At 38.9% G+C, this 24,958-nt stretch overlaps 1 protein-coding gene across 4 annotated transcripts; it reads right to left on the reverse strand.

Moving 5' to 3' along the window:
- Positions 1-4,528: 4,528 nt before the first annotated feature.
- On the reverse strand, positions 4,529-22,642 carry LOC131234445 (uncharacterized). Of its 4 annotated transcripts, XM_058231330.1 has the most exons (6): positions 22,110-22,629; positions 20,511-20,669; positions 20,335-20,412; positions 10,390-10,455; positions 5,948-6,013; positions 4,529-5,849 (listed from the first exon to the last, which is right to left on the reverse strand). In XM_058231330.1, exons 1-6 carry the CDS (start codon positions 22,512-22,514, stop codon positions 5,040-5,042), a joined length of 1,584 nt encoding a protein of 527 aa, XP_058087313.1. In that variant the 5' UTR covers positions 22,515-22,629; the 3' UTR covers positions 4,529-5,039. The 4 variants fall into 4 exon arrangements, with proteins under 4 accessions (XP_058087313.1, XP_058087315.1, XP_058087314.1 ...); XM_058231332.1 differs by lacking the exon at positions 20,511-20,669 and having other exon boundaries at positions 22,110-22,638; XM_058231331.1 differs by lacking the exon at positions 10,390-10,455 and having other exon boundaries at positions 22,110-22,636.
- Positions 22,643-24,958: the final 2,316 nt, after the last annotated feature.

Consider the following 24,958-nt stretch of genomic DNA (forward strand, 5'->3'; position numbering starts at 1 on the left):
TTTAATATATGAACTGCGGTTTTGATCGCATCACCTCACAGAGATTCTGGTAATGTTGAATTGCTGACCATACTTCGCACCATATCCATAAGGGTGCGATTACGTCTCTCAACAACTCCATTCTGCTCTGGAGTACCAGGCATAGTGTACTGAGCAACAATGTCACAATCCTGTAGGTATTTAGCGAATGGCCTTGGATTGCGTCCTGATTCGTCATATCTGCCATAGTATTCACCACCATGGTCAGATCTGACAACTTTAATTCTCTTATCGAGTTGATTTTCAACCTCGGCTTTATAGATTTTAAAAGCATCCAGGGCATCTGATTTCTCACTGATAAGGTATAGGTACCCAAAGCGAGAGTAGTCATCTATAAAGGTAATGAAATATTTGTGGCCACTCCATGAGGCTGTAGGGAATGGTCCACAGATATCTGTATGTATAACCTCTAATAGATCTACACTCCTGGTTGCACCTTTCTTTCTCGTTCTAATCTGTTTGCCTTTTATGCAATCAATGCATACTTTATAGTCAGAGAAGTCTAGAGAATGCAAAATTCCTTCTCGCACAAGCCTGTCTAATCTCTCACGAGATATATGGCATAGCCGCCTGTGCCACAACATGGAGGAATTCTCATAGTCTAGTCTTCGCTTGGATCCCACTACATTTCCATGCAAGGTATTAATATTATAGACGTGAGAGGCAATCAAGTCTAACTGGTATAAGTTGTTTACTAAAGAGCCGGTTCCAACTTTAATCGAATTAAAGTAAATACTAAAACTTTTATTTCCAAAGTGGAACGAATATCCCAACTTATCCAAACAGGAAATTGAAACTAAATTGCGCCTTATAGACGGCACACAGAATGTATTTACTAAATTCAAAAAATGACCAGTCTTCAACTTAAGCCTATAGACTCCTATTGCCTCCACGTCAACTTTGACACCATTACCTACGTATACTGAGCACTCCGCATCAGTTGGTGGCCTGGCCTGTAGTAATTCCTACATAGAAGGGCATATGTGAATAGTAGTTCCTGAATCTATCCACCAGGAATCCACTGACACATCGGTCAGATTAGATTCAAAACAGACAAGAACAGAATGATTACCTTTCTTTATGAGTCATTCCTTAAAACCTTCACAGTCTTTCTTTAGATGACCCGTCTTTTTACAAAAGTAGCACGGTTTGCCTTTAACCCGTTTGCGTTTAGATCCATTTCCAGATTGATTCTCATGGTTTCCAGATGGAGGACCAGAGAATCCATTATTAGAACCTTGTTTCCTCTTCTTTTTACCTTTATTCCCTTGCCCATGCCCTTGTCCTGAAGTTACCATATTAACATTTTGAACTTTTATCATCTGTCTGATCCTGTCTTCTTCTTGGACGCACTGTGTGATGAGTTCATCCAATGTCCACATGTCCTTCAGAGTGTTATAGTTTACCAGGAACGTGCCGAATTGGGGAGGTAGGTTGTTCATGATCAAATGAACCAGTTGATCATCAGTGAGTACAAGCCCTAGAGCACGGATCTTAGAAACAACTTCGATCTGCTCTACAATGTATTCACAGATGTTGCCTTTTCCATCGTAGGACGAGCGAGTCAATTTATTCAGAAGAATGCCTACTTTAGATTTATCAGATTTCTTGGATCGTTTTCCCATTTCAGTCAAGAAAACTTTGGCCTTATCTGTTTCAGGCATGGCACCCTTCATTGATTCAAAAATTGAATACTTAATGACTTTCAGGCATGTATCATTTGATCTAAACCATGCAACCCATCTATTATATTCAGCTTCAGTGGCATTATCAGATGGCTTTGCCGGTTCTGGTGTTATCAGGGCAAGATCTAATTGAAGACAGCCCAGTACGACTTCAATGGCATTCTTCCATTGAGTATAATTAGACCCATTTAAGGCAGGGACTTGATGCGTATTAGTTGGAATTGAGACTGAAATATAAGAGATACATATATACTCACATTAGTTCATTATTTCACAAAGCAATTTAGTGAATGTAAATAAATATCAGGCAAAGTAAACCAATTCAGTTTCTAAGGGAGGCGACAACTGAATCATCCAAGATGAATATGGGCCCAACCATCACATCCTGGTGAGAATCTGTTACATCATTATCATCCTCCTGTGGGTGGTAATAATAATATGTTAGTGATCCTCCTGAACATGAAGCTAAGTGATGTCAGTCATATAAATCTGAAACACTCAACACCTGTGGGTGAGATGAGTCGTTCAGCTTTACATTACTAGCACCATTTACTTCACCCGTTCACTTGACTGCCAAACAGTAATCGTCTATGTTTTCGTTACCGTACGCATGAAAATGTGAACGCAACTGTATGTAATCTTTCTGATTCCAATGTTACAAGTCTGTACCTGTAAAGTTTTCATCGATTGAGGTCACTATGGTGGCTAACACAACCAAATCCAAATCTACAAATATAGACTTTAGGATTGCTATTATAATCCTGCCTCTCTATGGATTATATCTTAATTATTCTGATACGGCCCACTAGATAGTTAGTTTTGATCAATGGAAAATAGATGATCTAAAGAGAGAAACTGTCAGATATGTTTCGCTTTCTATGATCCAATGTTCTGTAATAATATTAAGGATGGGTAATGGGCCTAAATAGGGGCTTCATCAAAATTTAATCTGTATGATCTATACATCATCCTTAAGGCACTCATAATTAGAATAGAATTATCACACGATGGGTGGTAATAATCAGTAGTACGTTTAGTTCAATTATAGTGTATACACACCCTTGATCCCCGCTTAGTGAATATTCTACATGAGATGCCTACGGAATACATAATGGATGATTAGATTTATTAATCAATGTCCACAATGTAAACACAATGTTTACAATGTCAATCATATATGACCTTAGCCCATAAATGGTTATGAAAAATCAGGCCCATGGATGTCTTTTAGAAGACTAATGGCCCAAATATTCAGTGGAATGTGCCCAAGGACCAGAAATGGGTTTACACATTATGTCAGGCCCGGTTCATAGACCCAGAGAGCGGATCCGATTGAACTGCAGTCGGGTCCAGAGAACGGATCCGATTACACTAAAATCGGGTCGGAGGACCCGTATTCTTATAAGGTCAGTTTTCAACCTAATTCCACTCGCAGAAGGACGCAGGTCGTTTTTTCGACCGGATGTTTTCGGCGAGGAAAGAGCCGGTAGATTTCGACCCGCTGTTTGCATTCTCGGAAAAAAGAAGAAGAAAGAGAGATGAATCTCATCTGTCTTCCTCTGTCCGCTCGATCGGATGAAGGGAAGATCGACGACGGCATCTCCTCAGTTTCGAAAACATCGTCTAAAGAAGCGGCAGCGGCTGTGGCATTGGCTGCCATTGATGGACGCTGAAGCTCGAGACGCTGGCAATGGCTCCAGATGGAGGAAGAAAAGAAGTTGAGAGCCATCACCATCGTCTAGCTCGAGTGGAAGAACCAGTCTTCACCTATTCATAGGTATGGGTATACAAATCCCTAATTAACGGGATTTAGGGTTTCGAATCTGAAATCCCCAACATCTGGATTTGGGATTAAAATCCCTAATTCCGAATCTGGGATTCGAAATCCCTAATTGGATGACTGGATTCCAAAATCCCGATTTGGGGTTTTGAATCCAAAATCCCTAATCGTCAGAATTTGGGAATCTGGATTCCGAAATCCCTAATCATATATTTGTATTTAGGGGTTCGAATCCAAAATCCCTAATTTAACTGGATTTGGGGATTTCGAAATTGAAAAACCCTAATTATCTGCTGAATACAGGGATTATAAATCCCTAATCTTAGCTGGATTTTTGGGGTTTTTGAGACTGAAATCCCAATATTGGATTTGGGATTAAAATCCCTAAACATTAACACAACTTCGAATTTGGGAAAAATTAAACCCTGATTATCTATATGGGTTTTGAATCTGAAATCCCTAATACGAACCTGAATCTGAAAATTAGATGAATCTGATCATCATGCCTTTGCACAGATCGCTTTGATACCAACTGTGGGATCTAATCTAGATGCGGAATAGGCCCACGGATCTGTCTGTGCATGGGACATGGCGATCAGGGGTCGGATAGCTTACCTAGCTGAGACGCCGCTATGGAAGCCGGATAAGAATACCAGAATACCTGTAGAACTTAGGATCTTCCTCTCCTTCACACCCTTTCTGCAAATCAGTAGATGGGACTCGAATTTCTGCTATGGTGTAGGATTGGTGACCCAGCTCTCTTTTATAGAGTCTATGGAGAGAGAGTTTAAAACCCATCACAACTCTCTCTCCCATGCTCCACGTTGTAGCATCCTAGTTCAACTCAAACTGCTGTCTGCGTAAGACAGCTATAGCATTCCAGCCCTAGTACGCATAGCTGCGCAGATAGACTGCGCAGCGCATCACCTGAAGTGGGGCCCACTGGTCTACTCAATCATCTAGTCCAACTGTATAACAGTCCAGACCGTTGATCAGTGAGGCCCACTAAATAGAGTTCTTACACTTCAGAGAATGTAGCATTGTATTATTGTCAATTCTATATTTTGAACATTTTCTAAAAGTAAACAACAAGCTCATAAACATGCTCTCTTCGGAAAATCAGTCCATTTCCTACTCATAAGGTGGACCAAACCTTTATTTGAGAATGGAACCGTTCCAAGAAAAAAAGAAAAGAACAAAGGTTCATATTCAACATGCACATTTCATATTCAACATGCACATAATAAAAAGACGAGCAAGACTTCAGGCCAAGAGATCTTCCCCATGGGCCCCACTTGAGGAATGGCCCGAGTCTCGCAAAAACTCGACCATTCGCTTGTGAAACGCATTAGCATTTCTCTATCCGTTAATCTAAAAACTCAGTGTTGGGTTCTTCTATGAACTGCTAAGGGCCGATCCAATACTAATTTCCTGTGAAACTCCAAATGGAAGTTAGTATTATTGCCTATTTGCATTCGAAGATGTCAAGAAATGGGCCCGTTGATCAAAGATGTGATGAAAACTAATTTTGGATCTCAGGAAGGTAGTTGAAATTGTCGATTGTGGTGATTTTTTAGCTTTGTGAGTTCTTTCCTCCTCTTCCTAGCTTCCGCAGCAGTGGATGGATCAACTGATTTCCTACTTTGATATATGCTAGTTTCCTGTAATTTTCCTGAAGAAACAGCTTCTTTGAAATTCAAATTAGTTTCCAAGACACTCTCGCACTTGACTGTGGAAGTGGGCTGCAATGCATTGATGGTGTTAAGCTTATTCACCATGCTTTTTGTATAATGTTCTAATGTCTGGCTCTCGCCTTCTATAATGTTGTTAGAAGCATTTTCTCGTTTAGTGTTGGCTTCTGTCGAGATGGACATGCCCCACCCATCAATCAGGAAAGAAGCTTTCTTCATCTTTCCCCTTGATATTGATGATCGTCCCATGTTGCACTGACCCTCAACAGAATTTTCATCATTTTCTTTACATGTGTGAGGGTCACAGGGGTAGGGTCCGCACCAGTGGTGTAACGGAGGAAAAAACCATGGATATGGAAGCATATTAGATCGCATCCTTGGCATGCAGATGGGATCATGCCCAGAACCCCACCGGTGGGCCATGTACGTAGCTGCCAAATCTTTTGATTCAGTGGTGTTTTGTGGAAATGGGTGTGTTTGGAGGGGATAAAGAGAAGGCCAGAAAAAAGGCATAAATGCAGATCTGTTGTATGCAGGTGACTGCAGCTGCATAGATAAAAGTGTCTCCCCGTGGGTGGAAATGGCTTCGAATGGAGTTTCCTCCGACTCGGTCTTAATCCCCGCCGCGCTCTCACCCTTGATTGTCTTAGCCACCTGCACCATGTTTTATGCATTTTGAATGGTCAAGAGCTAATAGTTGTATTGTGTCATAAGTTTCTGAATGGTTGCATCAAGGACTGTCAAGATCGTACCTGAAATTTTAGATATTTGTTCCGGTCCTTCAATAACTGATACTCTTTCATAACCAACTCCTTTTCCTACTCTCAATGCAACAAGAAAAATTGCAAATGATGTTAATAGACTATTGTTACAATAAAGTATTAAATAATAGTAACGACCAATGGAATGGCCCGCCATTCAACCATTATATTACAGCATCGCAACAGTCAAGATTTCTTTTTAAGAAAAAAATCTGGAAAAAAAATATATATTCTAAAAAATTCAAAAAAAAAAAAAAAAAGAAAAGAAAAAAGAAAAAAGAGACGATTTCAAATATCTAATTCTTTTCTAGTTTTAAAAATATTTATGATAGTGTAAACGGACAATTCTTTGGTAAGAATGTTGTCTCAAACTGCCTTATGATTTTCTTAACTTTAGAGGCTTAGACTAACTTTAAAATTCTTATATTTAATTTTCTAAATATTTAATATCAATGAAGTTCAATATAAATAAGATTAGAAAAGCATCAATCTAATGATGAGCCAATTATATATTCATCTTTATATAACCATTTTAACACTGACGACCATAATATAGCTAATTTAGGATCACTTGAATGCCTCCAAAACACGTGTAGTTCAAGCAATCTATAGAAGTCACACCACTAATGCTTATCCTCGACATTTTCTTCAAAGAATTTGAGAAAATTTTAAAAATTAAATTTGGATGAATAGTGTCGGGTTGATTTTGGACCATTCAAATGCTCTCAAAATTCATTCAATATATGAAACTCATCCCATTAATACACATTCCTAACTTTTTAACACCATTTTCCTCAAAAATTAGAAAAAGAAAAATTTAAATTTAGATGAATAATGTTGCCCTGATTTAATATTAATCAAATGCTCCTAAAACAGCGCAAAATTCATGCAATATGTGAAACACATCCTACTAGTGCATATCCATTACCATTTGACACTATTTTTCTCAAGAGCTTTGAGGAAAAAAATTAAAATTCATTTCAAATGAATTGGATGGGGCCGATTAAGGACCACTCAAAAGACCTTAAAACGGGCTGAAATTCATACAATCCATAGAATTCATCCCATTAATATCTATAACTAAGCATTTGACATCACTTCCCTCGAGGAATTTAAGGGGAAAAAAAGATCTTACACTACTCATCCATAAAATGTCCCATAATTACAAAAAGGAATACTAAAAATAGAAAAAGTGATTTAAAATGTTACTTTAGTTCATGCATATATGCATATGTAGATCCAAACTCCATACATGTATTTAAACAATCTATACTCCAAATATTTTATATATTAAAAAAAGAATATTACAGAAAAATTCTTAAAGCATTTGGCTTTTACCAAATAGTGCCTCTAGGAATGGTCATTACCGGGTAGTGCTTTTCAAGAGGAGAAATTAAATTATTACCCTCCTTTGCTTTTTCTCTACAACAAAATTGAGAATCAAAAGTTGTAGGGCCCATGTGATATGTGTCTCACATCCAACCTGATGTAGAGTGGGTCGCGGACAGTTTCATCGCCAAGATGGATCAGAAAAGGCCCGGTCGACGACAGAAGTGATCCGGACCATCGGACCTTAGATCGGGCGTATCTCGCAATCCGGAATGAGTTAGCTGACGTAAAATATATGATTTTGGGGTAGAACGAGCTACTTTAGCCAACCAACCCCGCTACGCCGGGTTGCGCAGCCCGGAATTGCGAAAAACCCCTTGATTGACGGTCGTTTCCCTGTTTTAATTTCGTTTTTACTATAAATAGTAAGTTTTAGTTGATTATAACTCTTCATCCGTTGGGCTTTAGGAGTTGCGCCCAACGTGAAAAGAGCTTAGAATAATTAGGGGAACGGTTTGGTGAAGCCAAATAGGACACTTACTATTTTTGGCCGAAAACCTTGCGCACTAGTAGACATCACGACCGTCTATAAATAGTAAGTTTACTATTTATAGTAAGTCGCGGATTCTAGGAGTTTGAGTTGTAGTTTGATTATGATTTCTTTCCCTTTGCTTGATACCCTTATTTAAAGGGTTGTGAACTCGTTTTTAATTATTCATCAATCAATTTCAAATTTATTAGAATTTATTTCTATTTTCTGCTTTCTTTCCTTGTGGATTCGAGAAGTCTCTGTGAGGAGTCCAGAGAAGTTCCGTGGATTCGGAATAGTTATCCTCTTGAGGAAGACGATGCTCGACCTCACGTCCTCCCCTGCGTCACAACCCATCCAATAGATGCACACCAACATTATTATTAGAGGAACCAAAGATATGGCAAATCCAATCATAAGGTGGGCCAATCCATAAAAAATGAAGTAGGCCATTCAAAATATCCCAATCCAGCAGGGCCTATGTAATTATTTGATTGACTCGATAGTTTTGACATGTTATCACCATGGTGTGGTGCAAATGTTTGACTGGTTAGATGTTATATACAAACTGCATGGGCCCTACAAGTTCAAGTTTCACTACTTTATTAAAGAAAAAGTGAGGGTATTTTTGTAATTTCATCCCTAAAAGGCATTCCTTTGCAATTTCTAATCTTAGAGGCATTATTTGGTAAAATATAAATTCCTCAAGAAATTTGCCATAAAAATCCACAAAAAATAACAAATTTTAAAATTACTGAAGATTATACTAAAAACCAGCAAAAATAGAAAAATAATAATAAAAATTTTTTTAAAATAAAATAAATTAAAAATAAAAATAAAATTTTGAAAAATTACACAAACATGGTCAAACCAAGCGGAGGCAGATGCATATTGAGTAACTCAGTATGCATGAGTAAACATTGTGGGGCCCACCATGATGTATGTGTCTTATCCATGTCGTCCGTCTTATCGGCTCATTTTAGGGCATGATTCCAAAATTAAATTGAAGCATATCCAAGGCTCATGTGGACCACACCATGGTAAACAATGGGGATAACAACATCCAACGTTGAAACTCTCCTAGGGCCCACAGTGATGTTTATTTGTCATCTAACCTATTCATAAGGTTTACATATACATGGATGAAGGGTAAACAAAAAATACCAGCTTGATCCAAAACTTTTGTGGCCCCAAAGAAGTTTTCAACATTAGGCCACTTGGGCATTAAACTCCCACTGTTTCCTGTGTTGTGGTCCGCTTGAGCTTTGGATATGCTTCAATTTTAGGTTCACACCCTAAGATGAGATGGAAAAATGGATGGATGGCATAGATAATACAAACATTATTGTGGGCCCCACAGTGTTTACTCAGTACACAATCTGCATCCAAATCAAACATAAATCTATCAAGATTTGGTCGATCTAGTAATATAAAGTTGAATCAATAAATTTACAGCAAGAAATACACACACACACACACACACACACACACACACACATTTTTTCGATTTTCCCCAAATTCAGCCCCAGATCTTCGATTCTTCAAAAACAGCTTAAATATTGTGTTTTAATCTTAAAGTATTCCACAAATCTAGTAAAAAAAATGAGTTAAAAATAGTCCCAAGAATCAAAGATATCAACAAGTGAAGGAGAAATATAGAAAAATTGCAAAACAACTTCCAAATGGAGCTTATATGGTTGTTATGCTAGACCTTAACGGACCGTTACAACCCTTCTTCTTTTTTTTCGGAATGAGCTATTATGATCCCATAACTTGTAACAGCCCAAAACATCACCATTACGTAACGGCTGTTATGGCTGTTAGTAACCATCTTTTAATAGCTTGGTAATGACACATAAAATGGTTGGTGGAAAGAAACAAGGCAGATATTTCGAGAAAAAAAAGAGATACAATGCTCAATTGAGACATTTGCTTGGAACTGCAAATGCAGGACTCACCTTTTGGGGATGAGATTCGTTCATATGATACATGCCAGTTAATGAGAGATACTCCCAAAAAAATGTTCTGCCTCCTTGGTTGAACCCTAGCTACTGTCTGATTGAGGCCCATTTATTGTGGATCATTTCTTGAAACTCTCCTTTCTCATTGGATGGCTAGGATCATCAGATGGAGAAAGTATTGGGATATGGCCCAACCTATGACAGGCCATGGGTGAGATCAACAGTCAGGTAACTGTTCCCACCTATACCTTTGCTGGGTCAAACAAGAAAGTGCCAATTACATCAATCAAGCATTATATAACAACTCCCAAAAAAGACAGGTGGAGAAAGGTCATTTCCTATATATTTGAAACTCGTGGCCAGAAAGAATATTAGAAACCTTGGTATCAGGGTTCAGAAACAGGACCAGATGCATTGGTGGTTCAAGAGTCGAGTCGATAAAAACAGCTTCAAATCATCAAGAAAAAACGAAGATATAGCACCACTAGGGAAAAACCAGTGAGAAAAGGATATTGTCATTTTAGATATCCACCTCTAACTGCATCTTATGCCGAGAAAACAAAGATATGGTTCTGATGTAACTGCAGCCAAATTCATGGAGGGAATGTACATACCCGTTTCATACTATTATTGTCCCATGCCAGGTCAGCAGCTTTTCGGGTCAACTCCTCACAGAAGGCCTTAAAAATGAGATGGATACACAAAAGAAAAGAAAAGAAAATCAAGAAACATTGATCATAAACTTGAATCATAAACTTCATTTAGAAACATTTCGTGGATATTTAATTGCACCGATGAGCATGAAAAACTTGCATTGAATAAAATAATGAGCTCTATCATAGTTTTAACACTTGGTGACTTGATTGAACATGATTTAGAACCGAGCCACTAGGAAACTCCTTCAAGAATGTGATTCGGTACCAAATCAACTTATCAAGTTATTGATGGGGTTTTCCTCCTCAGTTCAGAGGAGAGGTAGTGCAGCCTGGGTGTGGTCGGGCGCCCGGACCAAGTCTGGTCGGGTGACCGAAATTCACCCAGAAGAGCGTTTCAACGCTGGACTGTTTTCACAATAGTCAGGTGCCCGACCCGACGTGGACTGCTTATGCGTAGTTTCCTTTTTGAGTCTAATTCCTCCAGTTCTCTACTTAAGGGGTTCCAAAATGGGATTAGGGTGTTCTTTTAAGGCGTTTTCATGTCCAAGGTGAGAGAGAGAGAGAGAGAGAGAGAGAGAGGAAAAAAAAAAAAGAGGAAGAGAGAAAGAGAAAAGAGAGAGAGGAAGCTTGTGGAAGGGAGGATTCTGCTCGTAGAGGTGATCTACTACGCAATTGACATCTCAGCACTTCTACGTCCTTGTGATCGGTGAGATCTCTCTGTTTTCATTATTCTTTTATTGTTCATCCACTCCTATATGAGTGAAGAAGGTTTGATACAAGCGGTGTGTACTTGTGATCGGTTGTAACGTTCTACTTCATAGTAAATTGTTCTCTGGACTAGGTCCCGTGGTTGTTACCTCTTGGAGGGTTTTCCACATAAAATCTCTTGTGTCGTGTAGTTTGTGCTCTGATTTATTTCATTGCTTTATTATATCCCATAATTCTAGTATTTTTGGGAGGCGAGATCCTAAGGCTTTTGTGCAACGCACCCAATGGTTATTTCATTGACTCGATTGACTCAGCACGTCTCTCGATGGCTCTGGTTGAGTCATTCACCTTTTTTCAATAAAAGTTCAAAGAATCCAATGGGATTCGAAGCAAAGGTCTATAACCAGTGGATACTGATAGTGCACTTGTTTACTTTCTCTGTTTTGTACATCTTACCTACACATAACTATTTTAAATATTTAATTACTAATAAAAATGTTTTCATTAAATAATTGAATATCAATTTGAGTCAAGAAGAGACTCATTTGAGTCTTTAAGTATACTCAACCTGGTTAGAATGCAACTCGCTTTGAGTCATTGGGTTTTTGAACTATGTGTTATATATAAGATGGTTGTAATGGTCTGCGGAACAGATACAACATTTTATGATAATTAATCTTGTATTCAATTCACGTGTTCCGAAGAAGGATGAAAATACCCATTATAGTAAAATTGAGAAGATCTCATCCTTCTCAACCACAATACAAATCTTTTTAAAATGCAAAGAGAATGAGGGCCTTTTTCTTTCTTGGGTTGTCATCTGTTTTGGAGTACAAAGATCAACCCATGGACAGGTATTATCATCAATTAAATTTTGAAGTGCTAATGCATACACGTCACATTTTCTTTTTGACGTTTCAACATGCAACACCTTGCCTTTTGGCTCAAAGACAAATAACACACTCCCTGTGTGTTTCCCAAGTAACACCTTCTATTTTCCATATTTGGTCAAAAGCCACCCCACGGTAAACATCCATCAACAAACTATGGCAAAACCATGTTAGAACCATTATATTTGTGGAAGGCCCATATGAGTGGGCCCACAAGATTTGATGGTATCTATGCAATTTTATGTGGGTCATTCACAAAGCTGAAGATGGACGACCCTCATCTATTGATCCACCTAACTACTACGGGAATGAAAAAAAGAAGCAGCAGCAGCTAATCACCCCTTTGATTCATGGTTAGGATGGCCACTAGATGCATTCAAATGTTTAGATCGTATAAAGAAAGCCTGATGCACAATTGAGTATTCTCTCATATTCCTCCCTATTTCCCTCTCTGGTATTTGATTTGTGCCTTTAATCAAGGGAATGCCACCCTTTTATAAAGAGAAACCAGGAGGATCAAGAGGAGTTGGTTACAACAGGGATAAGCCCTATCGCATCCAACTTTATCTTTATCTCCTCTCAGTGATTTGACTTGAGAAATAAGTATGCTCTTAGAGAATGGGACATCCATCCTGAGATATTCCAATCGAAAACCGTGTAGGAACCACCCACTTGCCCACAGGTGGGCCTTATGCACCCGTATCCAACATTTCCCACTAAATCACGTTGTGGGAGGGGCATAATATGCATTTAGCTCGTCTCATAACAAAATTAAAAAATAAAATAAATAAATAATAAATAAAATAAAATAAAAAATCAAAAGATCACAATCCAAAGAATCAGAGGCATGGGACCAGTCAAAACACCATTATATTCTCACAGGAGTTTGAGTACTATGTGACCACCTAACAAGCACTCAATAACACAAGCTTTGTTTTGTTTGTCCTAATACATATGACCACATCGGATGGAGTTGACTCCTGTCTACAGTATTTGGCCAACATATGCATTTATCCAATTTATCGAGTTTCCTTGAAAAAACTCATCTTTTCACAAACATCGATTTAATCCATTTTTTTAAGTAATAATACACACACACACACACACACACACACACACACTTTTTGAAACAATATTATTTGTATGTAACAATCAAAACGCAACACTATTGGCGGATAAGTCTTCAAATGCATATTAATAGTTCTTGAAACTTGATAGAGCTGCCACGTGATCTTCATTAATTGACTAAGCCACTTTCCTATCATAACCAAATATAGCCCAATCTTCAAAACTTTTATAATTGTACGCTAAAGTAGCAACACTCAATCTCATCCCCCCTATACACAAGAAAAAATAGATGAGGACATAAAGTCGCCTATGAGATTGGCTACTTCCATGATGCAATGATTTTTGTCATCGCACACTATAGTAGTAACACTCAATCTTATCCTCATACTTACAAAAGAAGCGTAGCTGAAGAAATAAGGATTCACCCACGGAACTAGCTACTCGCACAATGTAATTTAATAAAAGCAATAAGTAATAGATCCTAGCATGTGGCTAAGAGCCATGTGCCATAAAGTAAACAATACAAGGTGTATGTCAGGTTATAATAAGTAGGTCATCACATGTGAGGAATGACTCATCTTATCCTTTCATGACCTGGTTTTAATATCAGGCCATAACATTCATCACGTAGTGGTGAAATGGAATGTAATTACAATATTTCAACTTTATTAAGTCTCATCAAGGCAGATACAATTTCTCACATTTCATATATTTATCCTATATTCTTAACAACAGAGGATAGTTCACACATCGACGTGTGAGCATTACCCCAATTGTACCTCTTTTGAACATTTAGGGTCAGTCTACCCATGCGAGTGGATGACCGGCCTATTCACAGGATGACCACCTAAACTCATGATAACAAGACTAATGCTAATGGTCTACATACCTAATAATGAATATGCATAAGACATGAGCAAAGCGTGTTATGAACATTAAAATTAAAAAATAAAAATTAAATAAATAAATAAATAAACATTATATCACCAATAAAAGAAAAGGAAAGACTACAAAACTCAAACCCATTCTCGATCCCTTGATGAAAACCTAAACAAATTTCTTGGAATGTGTTATGTTAGGTTATCTACCAACATCTTTGGCAGGGATGTGATAAAGCACTACTCTTTTTTCTCTAATACGATCATAACTGTAGCAATAACTACAAGTGGTATGTTTAAGATCTCTAGTGGTGTTTGAGATCCTTTGTCATATAAATGGCATAAGTGTTATCTATCCTCGGCGAAAAGTAGGCTCATAATTGCCTCATCAAAACATGGATTTTTTAAGAAACTGTTGGACCAAACACTCAACCAATTGTGATATAACATGAATATACTTAGCTACTTTTGAGGCAATGCAATATACATTTGATAGCTTAACAACAAGACTATCCCAAATTACTCTAATATTGGGTGCTCGCACCAACTGCACGACAAGGTATTGTGCGTGGCAAAGCATATATAGGGTCACTACAATCAAATAAGGTATAGAAGACATCACTAATTTCTTAGCATCAGTCTGGGGATATGACTTCCTATCTAAGCTTGGTAATATACTCCATAGTGGTTTCAACAACTTTTGAATATTACATCATAAACTGCTCTAAGATTTTCTGTGTATAGGTACCTTGAGACAATTCCAAGAACCTCTTAGGCAGTCTCTAATGATCTACACCCTTGGAATGGGCAATGCCAATTACTACAGCTAGCGGGTAGAGAAAAGAAAGGGAGAAAGAAGAGAGAAGGAAAGGAAGAGGAGAGGGGGAGTCGGTGGTTGCAACTATTGTTGTTGCCGCTACTAGTAGTGGCAATGGCATTAGCCACTGCTAGTGCCAGCGCGGTTGTTGCAATCGTTGCTACCGTTGGTGTTGCCGCCAACGATGGCAAGCAATCGGCCAAGAAAAGGAGGGAGGGAGGGAGGGAGAGAGAGAGAGAGAGAAGGGAGTGGCAATTGCTACTGTTACTGTTGTTGCCTTGCGATGGCCTGTCAACTGCCCATATATAGTTTTTTAATTGTTACGAGGAACAAATAGTCGCAACCCTTCTCTCCTTTTCCTATTTTGGTAACGACCATGATTCTCTTCCCCTCCTAGTGATGGCAACCACAAGCCCTTCCTCTCATTTTATTTTTTTACTCAACTAGAGGCCATAACAACCGCCTTCACTAAGAAAAGCAAAGATAGTAATTGAATGTATGGATAATAAATAAATAAAATTTTAGATCGAAAAAGGCACTTACCTCGATGCATCAGAGATCCGTCAAGGTCGATTTGATACCACTTTGAAAGACCTGAATAGGTAGGCCCACAGGATCTAACAGTAACAAAACGATTTTATTTGAAACCTTCACAAGGCCGCCACCCTTGTTCAGTAAATCACCTAACTACCATGGGAGCGAAGAGGAGCTAATCATCCCTCTAATTCATGGTTGGGATGGCCACTGGATAGGATCAACGGTTTAGATCACATAAAAAATCCTGATGGACAATTATTATCTCTTGTATTCCTCCCTATTTCTCTCTCTGATTTTTTATGCAGGCCTTGAGGGAATGCCACCCTTTTATAAAGAGAGAAACCGGGAGGATGAAGAGGAGTTTGTTGCAGTAGGAATAAGCCTTGTTACATTCAACCTCATCTTTACCTCCTCCTAGTGATTTGATTTGAGAGATAAGCATGCTCTTGGATAAAGGGATATTCAACTAGAGATATTCCCAAGAAAAAGTACGTGAGATCCACTCATTAGTGGTTGCTTACAAGCAGTGTTCGAGTTGTCGGTATCGCTACAAGTTTCGCTGGCCAGAGATAAAGATACAATATCGTTATCGCCGATAACCGGAAATGCAGGGGAAACAAGGAGAAACATGAGGAAAGCACCGGAATCTTTTAGTGAAACTTCAAGAGATGCCTAAATACACATATTAACATATTTAGGAATAAAAAAAATTATAAAAAGAATACATACATAATAAGTTTTCATTTAATGAAATCCTAAAAGCATGCGCTACCGTAAGAAATCACTTCAATAATAACCAAAATTTTACTATCCATCCAACCATCCATCCAAACCATCACATCCAACCATCTTATCCATTCATCCAACCATCTAATCCATCCATCCCATGTATCCATCCATCCAACCATCCAATCCATGCATCCATTCCAAACTTTTGTGGGCTGAAATAAGTTTTTAATGGTGGGCATTCAATGACCACTATTTCAAGTGGGGTGGTCCACTTGAGACATCAGATTGGTGAGAATTCATATAATTGTCTTACATGATGAGAATGGCTTTTCATTTGACATAATGCATCTACATAGTGGGTTCAATCTGGTGAGTGGCTCGGATCTCACAAAAGAATTTCATGTGTGAGGGCGAGTACTCAACTATTTAAAAAAATATATAGAATCAACCATTCATTAAGAATTTTGGATTTAAAGTTGTAAGTTGTAATTAGTCCATTCAATTTTCAAGATGAAGAACAGCTCAGATTATTAAAATATGTCTGCATATGGGATAGAAATCCTCAAATAGGCATGTGAATTTTTCACTATTAAAAAATCCGGTTGACCAGGCTTTGTCCTTGAAAGTTGAAACAAGCATTGTGGCTGTGAGTCTACGACCACCGTCGAAACCTAATGGTAGGGCCACCTCAGTATATGTATTGTATATCCATGACGTCTATCTTTTTGGCTAGCCTATTTTAGGACATGGTGCAAAAATTGAAGCAGATACAAATTTCAGGTGGATTGCACCACATGAAAGAGTGGTCATTGAATGGCCACCATTAAAAACCTATTTTGGACCACAAAAGTTTTCGCTCAAGGTGATATTTGTTTTTTCCTTTCATTCAGGTCTACGTTACCTTATCAGTAGGTTTGATGGTCAATAAACACTAGAGTGGACCTTATGAAGTTATAAATGGTGAGTATTCAATGGCCATTGTTTCCTGTGGCATGGTCTACCTAAAATTTGTATTTGCTTCATTTTTTGGACCATGCCCTACAATAACCTAGCCAAAATGATGGATGACATGGATATACAATTCATACATCGAGGTGGGCCCTATAGTCAGGGTCCCATCCACTTGGATGGTTTTGGGTTGTAGCTTAAGCCGCGCTCCCCTACTAGGAAGTTCCCAAGAAAGCTTCCAAACGATCCATCGCTTACTAGAGACGAGTTGTGCACCTGTGGGACCCTGACAGTGGGCCCACCTAGATGCATTTCATTGTATAACCATGCCGTACATTCATTTTTTCAGATCATTTTAGGGCATTAGCTAAAAAAATGAGGTAGATCCAAATCTTAGGTGGACCACACCACAGGAAACAATGGTCATTAAATGGACACCATTAAAAGCTTCTTGGGGGCCACAAAATTTTCGATCAAGCTGAGATTTATGTTTTCCCTTCATCCAAGTCTACGTGACCTAATGAATAAGTTGGATGGAAAATAAACATTACAGTGGGCCCAAATAAGTTTTTAATGGTAAGCGTTCAATCATCACTATTTCCTTTGGTATGGTCCACCTGAAATGTGGATTTGACTCATTTTTAGGCCCATGCCCTTAAATGATCTTACAAAATAGATGGACGGCACGGATAAAGCACATAATATTATAGTGTGGCCCATAGGGCATTAAAGGTGGGCCATTCCATAGTCACAAATCGCACCAGTGTCGGTAGCGGATTGCGTAGTGAGTAACTCACTATGCTTAGCGTACTAAGTAAACTCTTTAAGGTCCACCATGATTTATATACTTTATCCGTTCCATCCATCCGTTTTAAAAGATAATTTTAGGACTCGAGACCAAAAATGAGGCATATCCAATGTTCAAATGGACCACACCATAGGAAACAACTGAATTGAACGTCTACCGTGGAAAAGTTCTTGAGGGCCGCAGAAGTTTTGGATCAAGCTTATATTTGTGTTTTCACTTCATCCATGTATTTATGATCTTATTAACAATTTGGATGACAAATAAACATCACTATGGGGCTTAAAAAGGTTTCAACGGTGGAAATCATTATCCCCATTGTTTCCAGTGGTACAATCCACTTAATCTTTGAATATGCTTCAATTTTGGGCTCAACCCCTTAGATGGAAACACGAATGGACGAAGTGGATAGATCACACACATTCAAGGTGGGCCCAACTGAGTTTACTCAATATGATAAGTGCATACTGAGTAACTTAGTACGCAATTCGATTTCACCAGCGTCGTCCCGTTAAAAACAAAAGCGGAAGCAATTTGGGGAAAAAAGGGTTCCAAATGCACCATTTCAAAACCCGATACTCCTGCCCAATTCTCAACCAAAAATCTATTTAAAAAATTAAAAAAAAAAAAAATCGTTGAAGATTTGCCGAAATCCCTATTGTGTTTAAAATATATTATCCAATCGAAGGGAAAAAAAAAAAAAGAGAGGGGAAATTAGAGGTTTTTTTCGTATCTACAGAATTCGGGCCTACAACTTTCGATGGATTCGTGATTGGCCTACCAAATACTGTTTGCGATCAACCAATCCGCTTCTACAGGTACCGGAAATCACACACACTCTTCTTATCTTGAAAAAAAATTAAAAATGAAAGTTTTTTTTTTTTTTTTTTTACAAATTTACTCTATCGCCGAAATTCTCGTGGTAAGGTATCTACAACGAATTTATCTCCAACAACCCATTTTATCGCAAAAATCGCCGAAATTTCAGCGACATTTGGAAGAGAAACGAAATTAGTAGGTTTCGGTGTCGCCAGTGTGGCGACACCGAAATTATCGGCGATATTATCGATTTCTCGCCGATAACTTAAACACTGCTTACAAGTACTCCTCACGGGCTCATATCCAACAAGTTGAACGTTGATCATAAAAATAAATAAATAAATCAATAAATTATATATATATATATATATATATATATATATATATATATATATATATATTATTAAAAAATTAAAAAATTCCCCTAGTTTGGGAGAGGGTAGTTTTATAGTTTGAGCTCAAGAGAAGGGAAAGTAGCGAGGTTAGGTTTAGGTTGGCTTTTGGGGATTTGTGAGAAGGGTAATATCATCAATTTTATAAGACTTTGCTAATCCAACCATGGTTAGTTTTTCCATCCAAAAATTAATGGCAGGTTGTTTTTACCATATTTGGAAAATAGAGATGTTGTTTGGGAAAACACACAAGAGAGGCTGTTATTTGACTTTGGGCCAAAAGGGAGGATGCCATATGTCAAACCCCCTTTCTTTTTAAATCATTCTATCTATTCTTCCATGTCTAGATAATCTCAACATTTACTAAAATTCCATCGTCGTCTTTCTTCTACTTCTTGTCTCTTTTCTTGCTTGGAAAGTAACAATTGAGAGCAGCATCCAACTAAATCTATTGACGACAACCTTAATAGGCTTGCTCTATCGAATTGCTCATAACTAGATGTAACAGCAAAACCCACTGAATTTGTATCACTTCCTCCTATCTCTACTCTTCAGAAGAAAGACTTTAAAAAATCATGGAGAAGTCCAAATACTGACCAATATCGATTATTTTGGTGAGAGATCTTTAGTGCGATAATGCATGCGATTTTCTTTTCAAAAGAATTTATAGGATATATGACCCAAGGCCTTGCATCATATAGTCGGTTTTGAGTTCTAAAAAGTGGACACATGACTCCATAACCTGGAGCACTGATCTGGTGTGTCATACCATGGATGAGACATGCCCAAAAAACCCCCGTTTATGAAAATATTTGTTAAAGAGAATCAGCAGAGCTGCACATTCAAGTGAGAAAGTCCCAATCCAACATTTGTGGCTATGATCTTCCAATATGGGAGACTTTTGGGGCACAATCTATCCATGGTAGAATGCAACAGGCCAATGTCTAGGATTGCCAAACCACAGTCTCCTATTGTCAAAAATTAAAACCTGGGTATACTGTGTGGAAATAACCCTCTTTTGTCAGTACCCAAAGAATATTTTGGGTCATTTGACTGATTGTACACTCGGTATGCATCAGCATTCGCCCACTACGAATTTTATAGCCACCACCAACATTACCGGTGTTTGCACATGTGATCAGATATTTCCTTGAAGCATCACTAGTAAACAATACAGTTCAACTCCTAAAACTTGATATTACCAAATACGTGAGACTAAAACAAGACTTTCAAGAACCATGTGCTTTGCATTTGACAGGATATCATAAATTCATTTCCTCTGCCTCTACTGAATGAAACTAGTATATATTACCTGCCTCCGAAGTATTGTCTGCCTAGCAGACTCTCTATTTGCTAAAACCCTGCGCAGTCTCTTTGCTTCCTTCTCAGCCTACAAAGAGATAGTTCCAGCCAAAAGTTATGGAAGAAAAATAATAATAATAAATAAATAAAGGGTTTCAAGTGAATGAGGTTGAGGACTTTCCCTACCTCACTCAAATTTTGCTTTGACTTGCCTCTGCAAAATGACATGCCTGTTCTAGAGCGGTTTGGGCATGATTTAGGAAACGTAGAATCCACTTGGCCAGATTTTCGCTCTATATGTTGGCAGACCTTTTTACGCCATTGATAAACTTCTAATGGTTGATTCTGAATTTTATTTTTATTTTTTAAAAAAAAGGCACAAAATCTGCATGAACTTCCTGTACACCTCATCCACAAAAGCAGATAACGATAAAGTTGTAATGAAGCAGACTAACCACTACCAAACCGCATCCTCACTCTTATGTAGATCCACATGAACAATTCAAAAAAGGGAAAAATGGTATGAGAAAAAACAGAGGAAAATTGAAATCTAATAACACGAACATACAACATGAGCTCCCTACACACAAAAATGATAATTGATTCCATTACTGAGAAGATGTCATACACAGAACTGCCTCCCATTATCCCAAACTCATGTAGTAATCAAATAGAGAAATTCTCCAAATTGCTTATCCAGTTCAATAAATTGAAGGAGATAGTTTGTGTACAACTTATGGAAATGCCTTGCATCAACATCCAATATGACCAAGAAATTTATCCTCGAGGGTATCCAAGATCAAATGGCAATCAAATTCAACATTATGAATAACCACAGCAGACCCCCATGGGCCATATAAAGCTTGTCAGCCCATATCACATACTTATGGCCTATTAAATTTCTGAGAAAATGATGTGTCAACTCATGCTCAATTTCAGAATTTCATATTTGAAAGGAACAGGTAGATTCTTGGTTATGTTAATTGAACCATCATTGTCGTCATCGTCATAGACTTACCTCAACTATTTGGTTGGATGACAACAGTGGAGCCATAGAAAACAGACTAGGCCACTTCGACATACTCTTTAAGGGCATAACATGAGAAACATTGCTGGGCGATCAAGACCATTGATTTGATCCATCTCACATTCAATATGGCATTTACCCAAATCCCATCCAGATTAAAAGACTCCAACCCTTCCCTGGTAGGACTAATTTTTGTTGAATCTGAACTGCTAATGTATTTTCTTCTTAATCATCAATTTCTATTGCATTGATGGAAAAGATAATCTTCAAATCTTAAAGCTTCCACAGTGAGGACAATCAAATCAACAGTTCAGATTACCGATCTATGACCCCACATGTTCCGAATCACGCAATCTCCATCAAATGCCTGCAAGCCTTACAGCTGCTGATGAGCAGGACCCTAAAATTCTCTCATTATTTCTAAAATCCTGGTAATTTGTTTCATGGTGTTAAATTATCCAATGCAACGCCCACATCTGTACTTAATCATACACATTTCATATTTAAATCGCGACATTACTTTCACATACATTTTCCAAATAACGATACGGGTTTTGGAAATGGAATTAGCAACCACCTTTTTCTTTCTTAGCCCTTTGTTTTACCTTTTTGTAATAGAATAGAGCAACTTTCATACTACAGTATTACCAAAAGTAGAAAGAAAGGGTGTATCTATCAATAGGAGTGGGTGTAAACCATAACTCCATTTCAAATAGACAATGAAGAAAAGTACAGAGCTGGGAAAGCGGAAAAATCACCTGAATAGGATCCAATGGCTTGGGGAGCTTCGAGCTCAAAACATCCAGACCGGGCGCGGGCCGGGGCCCGGGCAGGTCGTCCTTCCCCTGTTCCAGCACAACCTTCAACTCTTCTACGGCCCGTTTCCGCGACCGCCTGCCCTTGTTCCCCCACTTCTCATCCTGCCCCCTGGCTTCGATCGGGGCCATCTGCGACAAATCAGCAAGCGCGCGGGCCGCGTCAAGCTCGTTCTTCACCATCCGATCCGATCCGCATTGCCGCCACTGATCACTTTCAGTAGTAGAAGAAGAAGAAGCAGAGGAAGCAGAAGCAGAGCATTTCCTTCCGGAAAAGCTAGGGTTTTCTCTCAGTGGAAAAAACCTGATTTCTCCCGTCTCTTTCCTTTTACAGGCAGCAGAAGCCATGGAAGCTCTGCTTTCTTCCTTCTAAAGCAAGCATCTAAAGAAGAAGAGCAGAGCGACGGGGTCTCTGCTCACATATCTCCTCCGACCTCCACGTGGCAGGCCAGGTCAGCTATCTGGCCTCGATGTATGTCTGCGCGCCACGTTGCAGCGGTCGTCCAGCTGGAAGCGGGCCCCGCAGGGAATTGCCGGACACATGGCGCGTTGCCAGGGATAGGCCCTGCATGCAGAGCGAGAGCATGGGTACCATTGTTCGAACGTACGTGGAACAATTGGACTACGACACGTGCAGCGCTGACAGAGGGGGTGCTCGGTTTTTCAGGAGGTGACGTGGACGGACGGCGCACGTGGAGGGACGAGGACCGCGAGAAACAGAGAGTGTCTATATCCTTTTTGGTTTGCTACAAACAATACATCTTGATTTATTGAATGTTGAATCTGAGGTCATCCTTTCATGATCTAAACCGTCAGAATGATTGTCTTCACCATGGATGGGAGATATCCAAGTAAAATATGTAGATTAAAATTTAAAACCTTCTGGAATTTAAATATTTTGCAATTGTATTTTATCTATCTTCTTTTAACCGTTGTTTTATGATACATTCATTGATCACTTTTTAAAACGTTTTTCAATTTATATGCACATCCAATAATGATGGACTTAAAATAAACGGTCCTGATCACTGAAAAATGACTCATAATCCACCGTCTGATATCTCGACGTAGAATGAAATGATACGTCTAGATGTAATGGATGCATTGCATCTTACCTCCGTGTTTGTCATGATTAGAACAGAAGTGCACTAGGAGTCTTTTGTACAGTCTTCCTCTGAGATTCCCATCAACGGCGGTGATTCATCTCCTTACACGTGTCATGCTTTTGGAAATCCGTTCGTACAATCGTGCTTGATTGGGCATGGAGCATTGTTTATGGCATGATCTTACTTATCCTTTTGTTTGTTTTTTTTTGGCGCCAAAATAGCTCATTTAATTTTGACCGTCCATTTTGCAGAAACAACTGGGCCTGTTTGGTGGTTACATTTCTGTGATTTTCAAATTATGTGTCTTCTACTATGACATCTACTATTTGAGCTGTCTGGATCTACGGGAATGTGTGTTGAGAGTAAGGTAGGCGAGTCAACACTGTTTAAGAAATGATACCGGACGAACATAAGAGCCCAACGTCTTCTACTCTGGGACTAGATTCCAGCGAATGGGGGGTAAGTGTGGATACTTGCCAATGGCTCTAATTAAGTGCGCCGGTTGGTTACTTGGGTTGGGGATTAGCTGCGACCCCGGATCCAGCCAGGTGGGTAGTCCCTGACCGTGGGGCCCACCTCTATATGTGAGATGTATATCTATGCCGTCGATCAGTTTTTTTAGATTACTTTATAATATATTCCAAAAATGAAGTAGATACACATCTCAGGTGGACCACAACACAGGAAATAGTGGTCATTAAGGGCTTGTTTGGGCAAATGGATTACGGTATATTAAAGGGTATTAGGTGGGATAGGATTGTCAAATCCCACCGACCCTACCCCTGCGCATTTGGGCGGCGTCGACTGCAGGAACTCGATCATCCTTCACTGTATTCGCTGGAGATATGGAGGGATTGCGAAATCCCTCCTTGGATTCAATGCCGGCTCTCTCACATCGAGCTCATCCACAGCGATTTCATAAGCCATCGTATGGACAACCAATGGGATTTCTCAATCCCTAACATTGGCGGGAGAGAGGGTATGGTGGGAGAGATGATAGGGCAGAGGTTTTTGGCCTGAAATTGCTGCTATATAGATGGATGCATGTTCGTCACCCGAGCTTGCTGGGTGGAGAGGTATTGCAATCGCGCGCTGCCGTGGAAGTGGCTGTGAGGTAGGTGTTCCCAAAATCGACGTTCGGATTTTGTCTGATCTTGTAAGAGGGAGGGATTAGGTAGAACGTGCATCCTATAGCTTGATCTCCCACAAATACTCACCAGCCAACAGGGCTTCTGAGATCATTCTCTCAGGGTTTTCTCCCATCTATTTCGTACTTGAATGGTGAGGCCCCAATAGGCGCACGTTGTGGGTGATCAGGTATTGAGGACGAAAATCATCTATATGGCTCTCCCACGAAAGTTGTTTGTGTATACATCTTAATCACTTCTTTTCTTGGTTTGCTTGGTAGAGCTGTGACTGGCAGGATTTCGACGCTGTGGTGTTCTCCTACTTCGCAATCTAGGTTTTTTATAATTTTCATCTTCATTGATTAAAGTGTGGTGGTGTATTAATTTTTTTCATTGTCCTTTTTATCTATTTCATGAGGTTTTAAAATAATGGATGGTATTTAGACAACCATTTTCATAAAATGGATGGTTTTATCCTTTTTCATAATACTATAGAAAACATGCCGTTAGTAATTTCATTCACTTTGGGGCAAATTTCTCTAGGCAAATCTGGGTATAC

The sequence above is a fragment of the Magnolia sinica genome, chromosome 19, assembly GCF_029962835.1.
Source record: "Magnolia sinica isolate HGM2019 chromosome 19, MsV1, whole genome shotgun sequence".
NCBI classification, from domain to species: domain Eukaryota; kingdom Viridiplantae; phylum Streptophyta; class Magnoliopsida; order Magnoliales; family Magnoliaceae; genus Magnolia; species Magnolia sinica.

Excerpts from the sequence above, each read along its gene's own strand:
- LOC131234445 (XM_058231330.1), bottom strand. The coding sequence starts at position 22,514 with ATGGCTTCTGCTGCCTGTAAAAGGAAAGAGACGGGAGAAATCAGGTTT. Across the intron at positions 20,670-22,109 it reads AGCCATTGGATCCTATTCAG|AATCAACCATTAGAAGTTTA; the intron begins GTGATTTTTCCG and ends AATAAAATTCAG. Across the intron at positions 6,014-10,389 it reads ACAATAATAGTATGAAACGG|GAAAAGGAGTTGGTTATGAA; the intron begins GTATGTACATTC and ends CATTGAGAGTAG.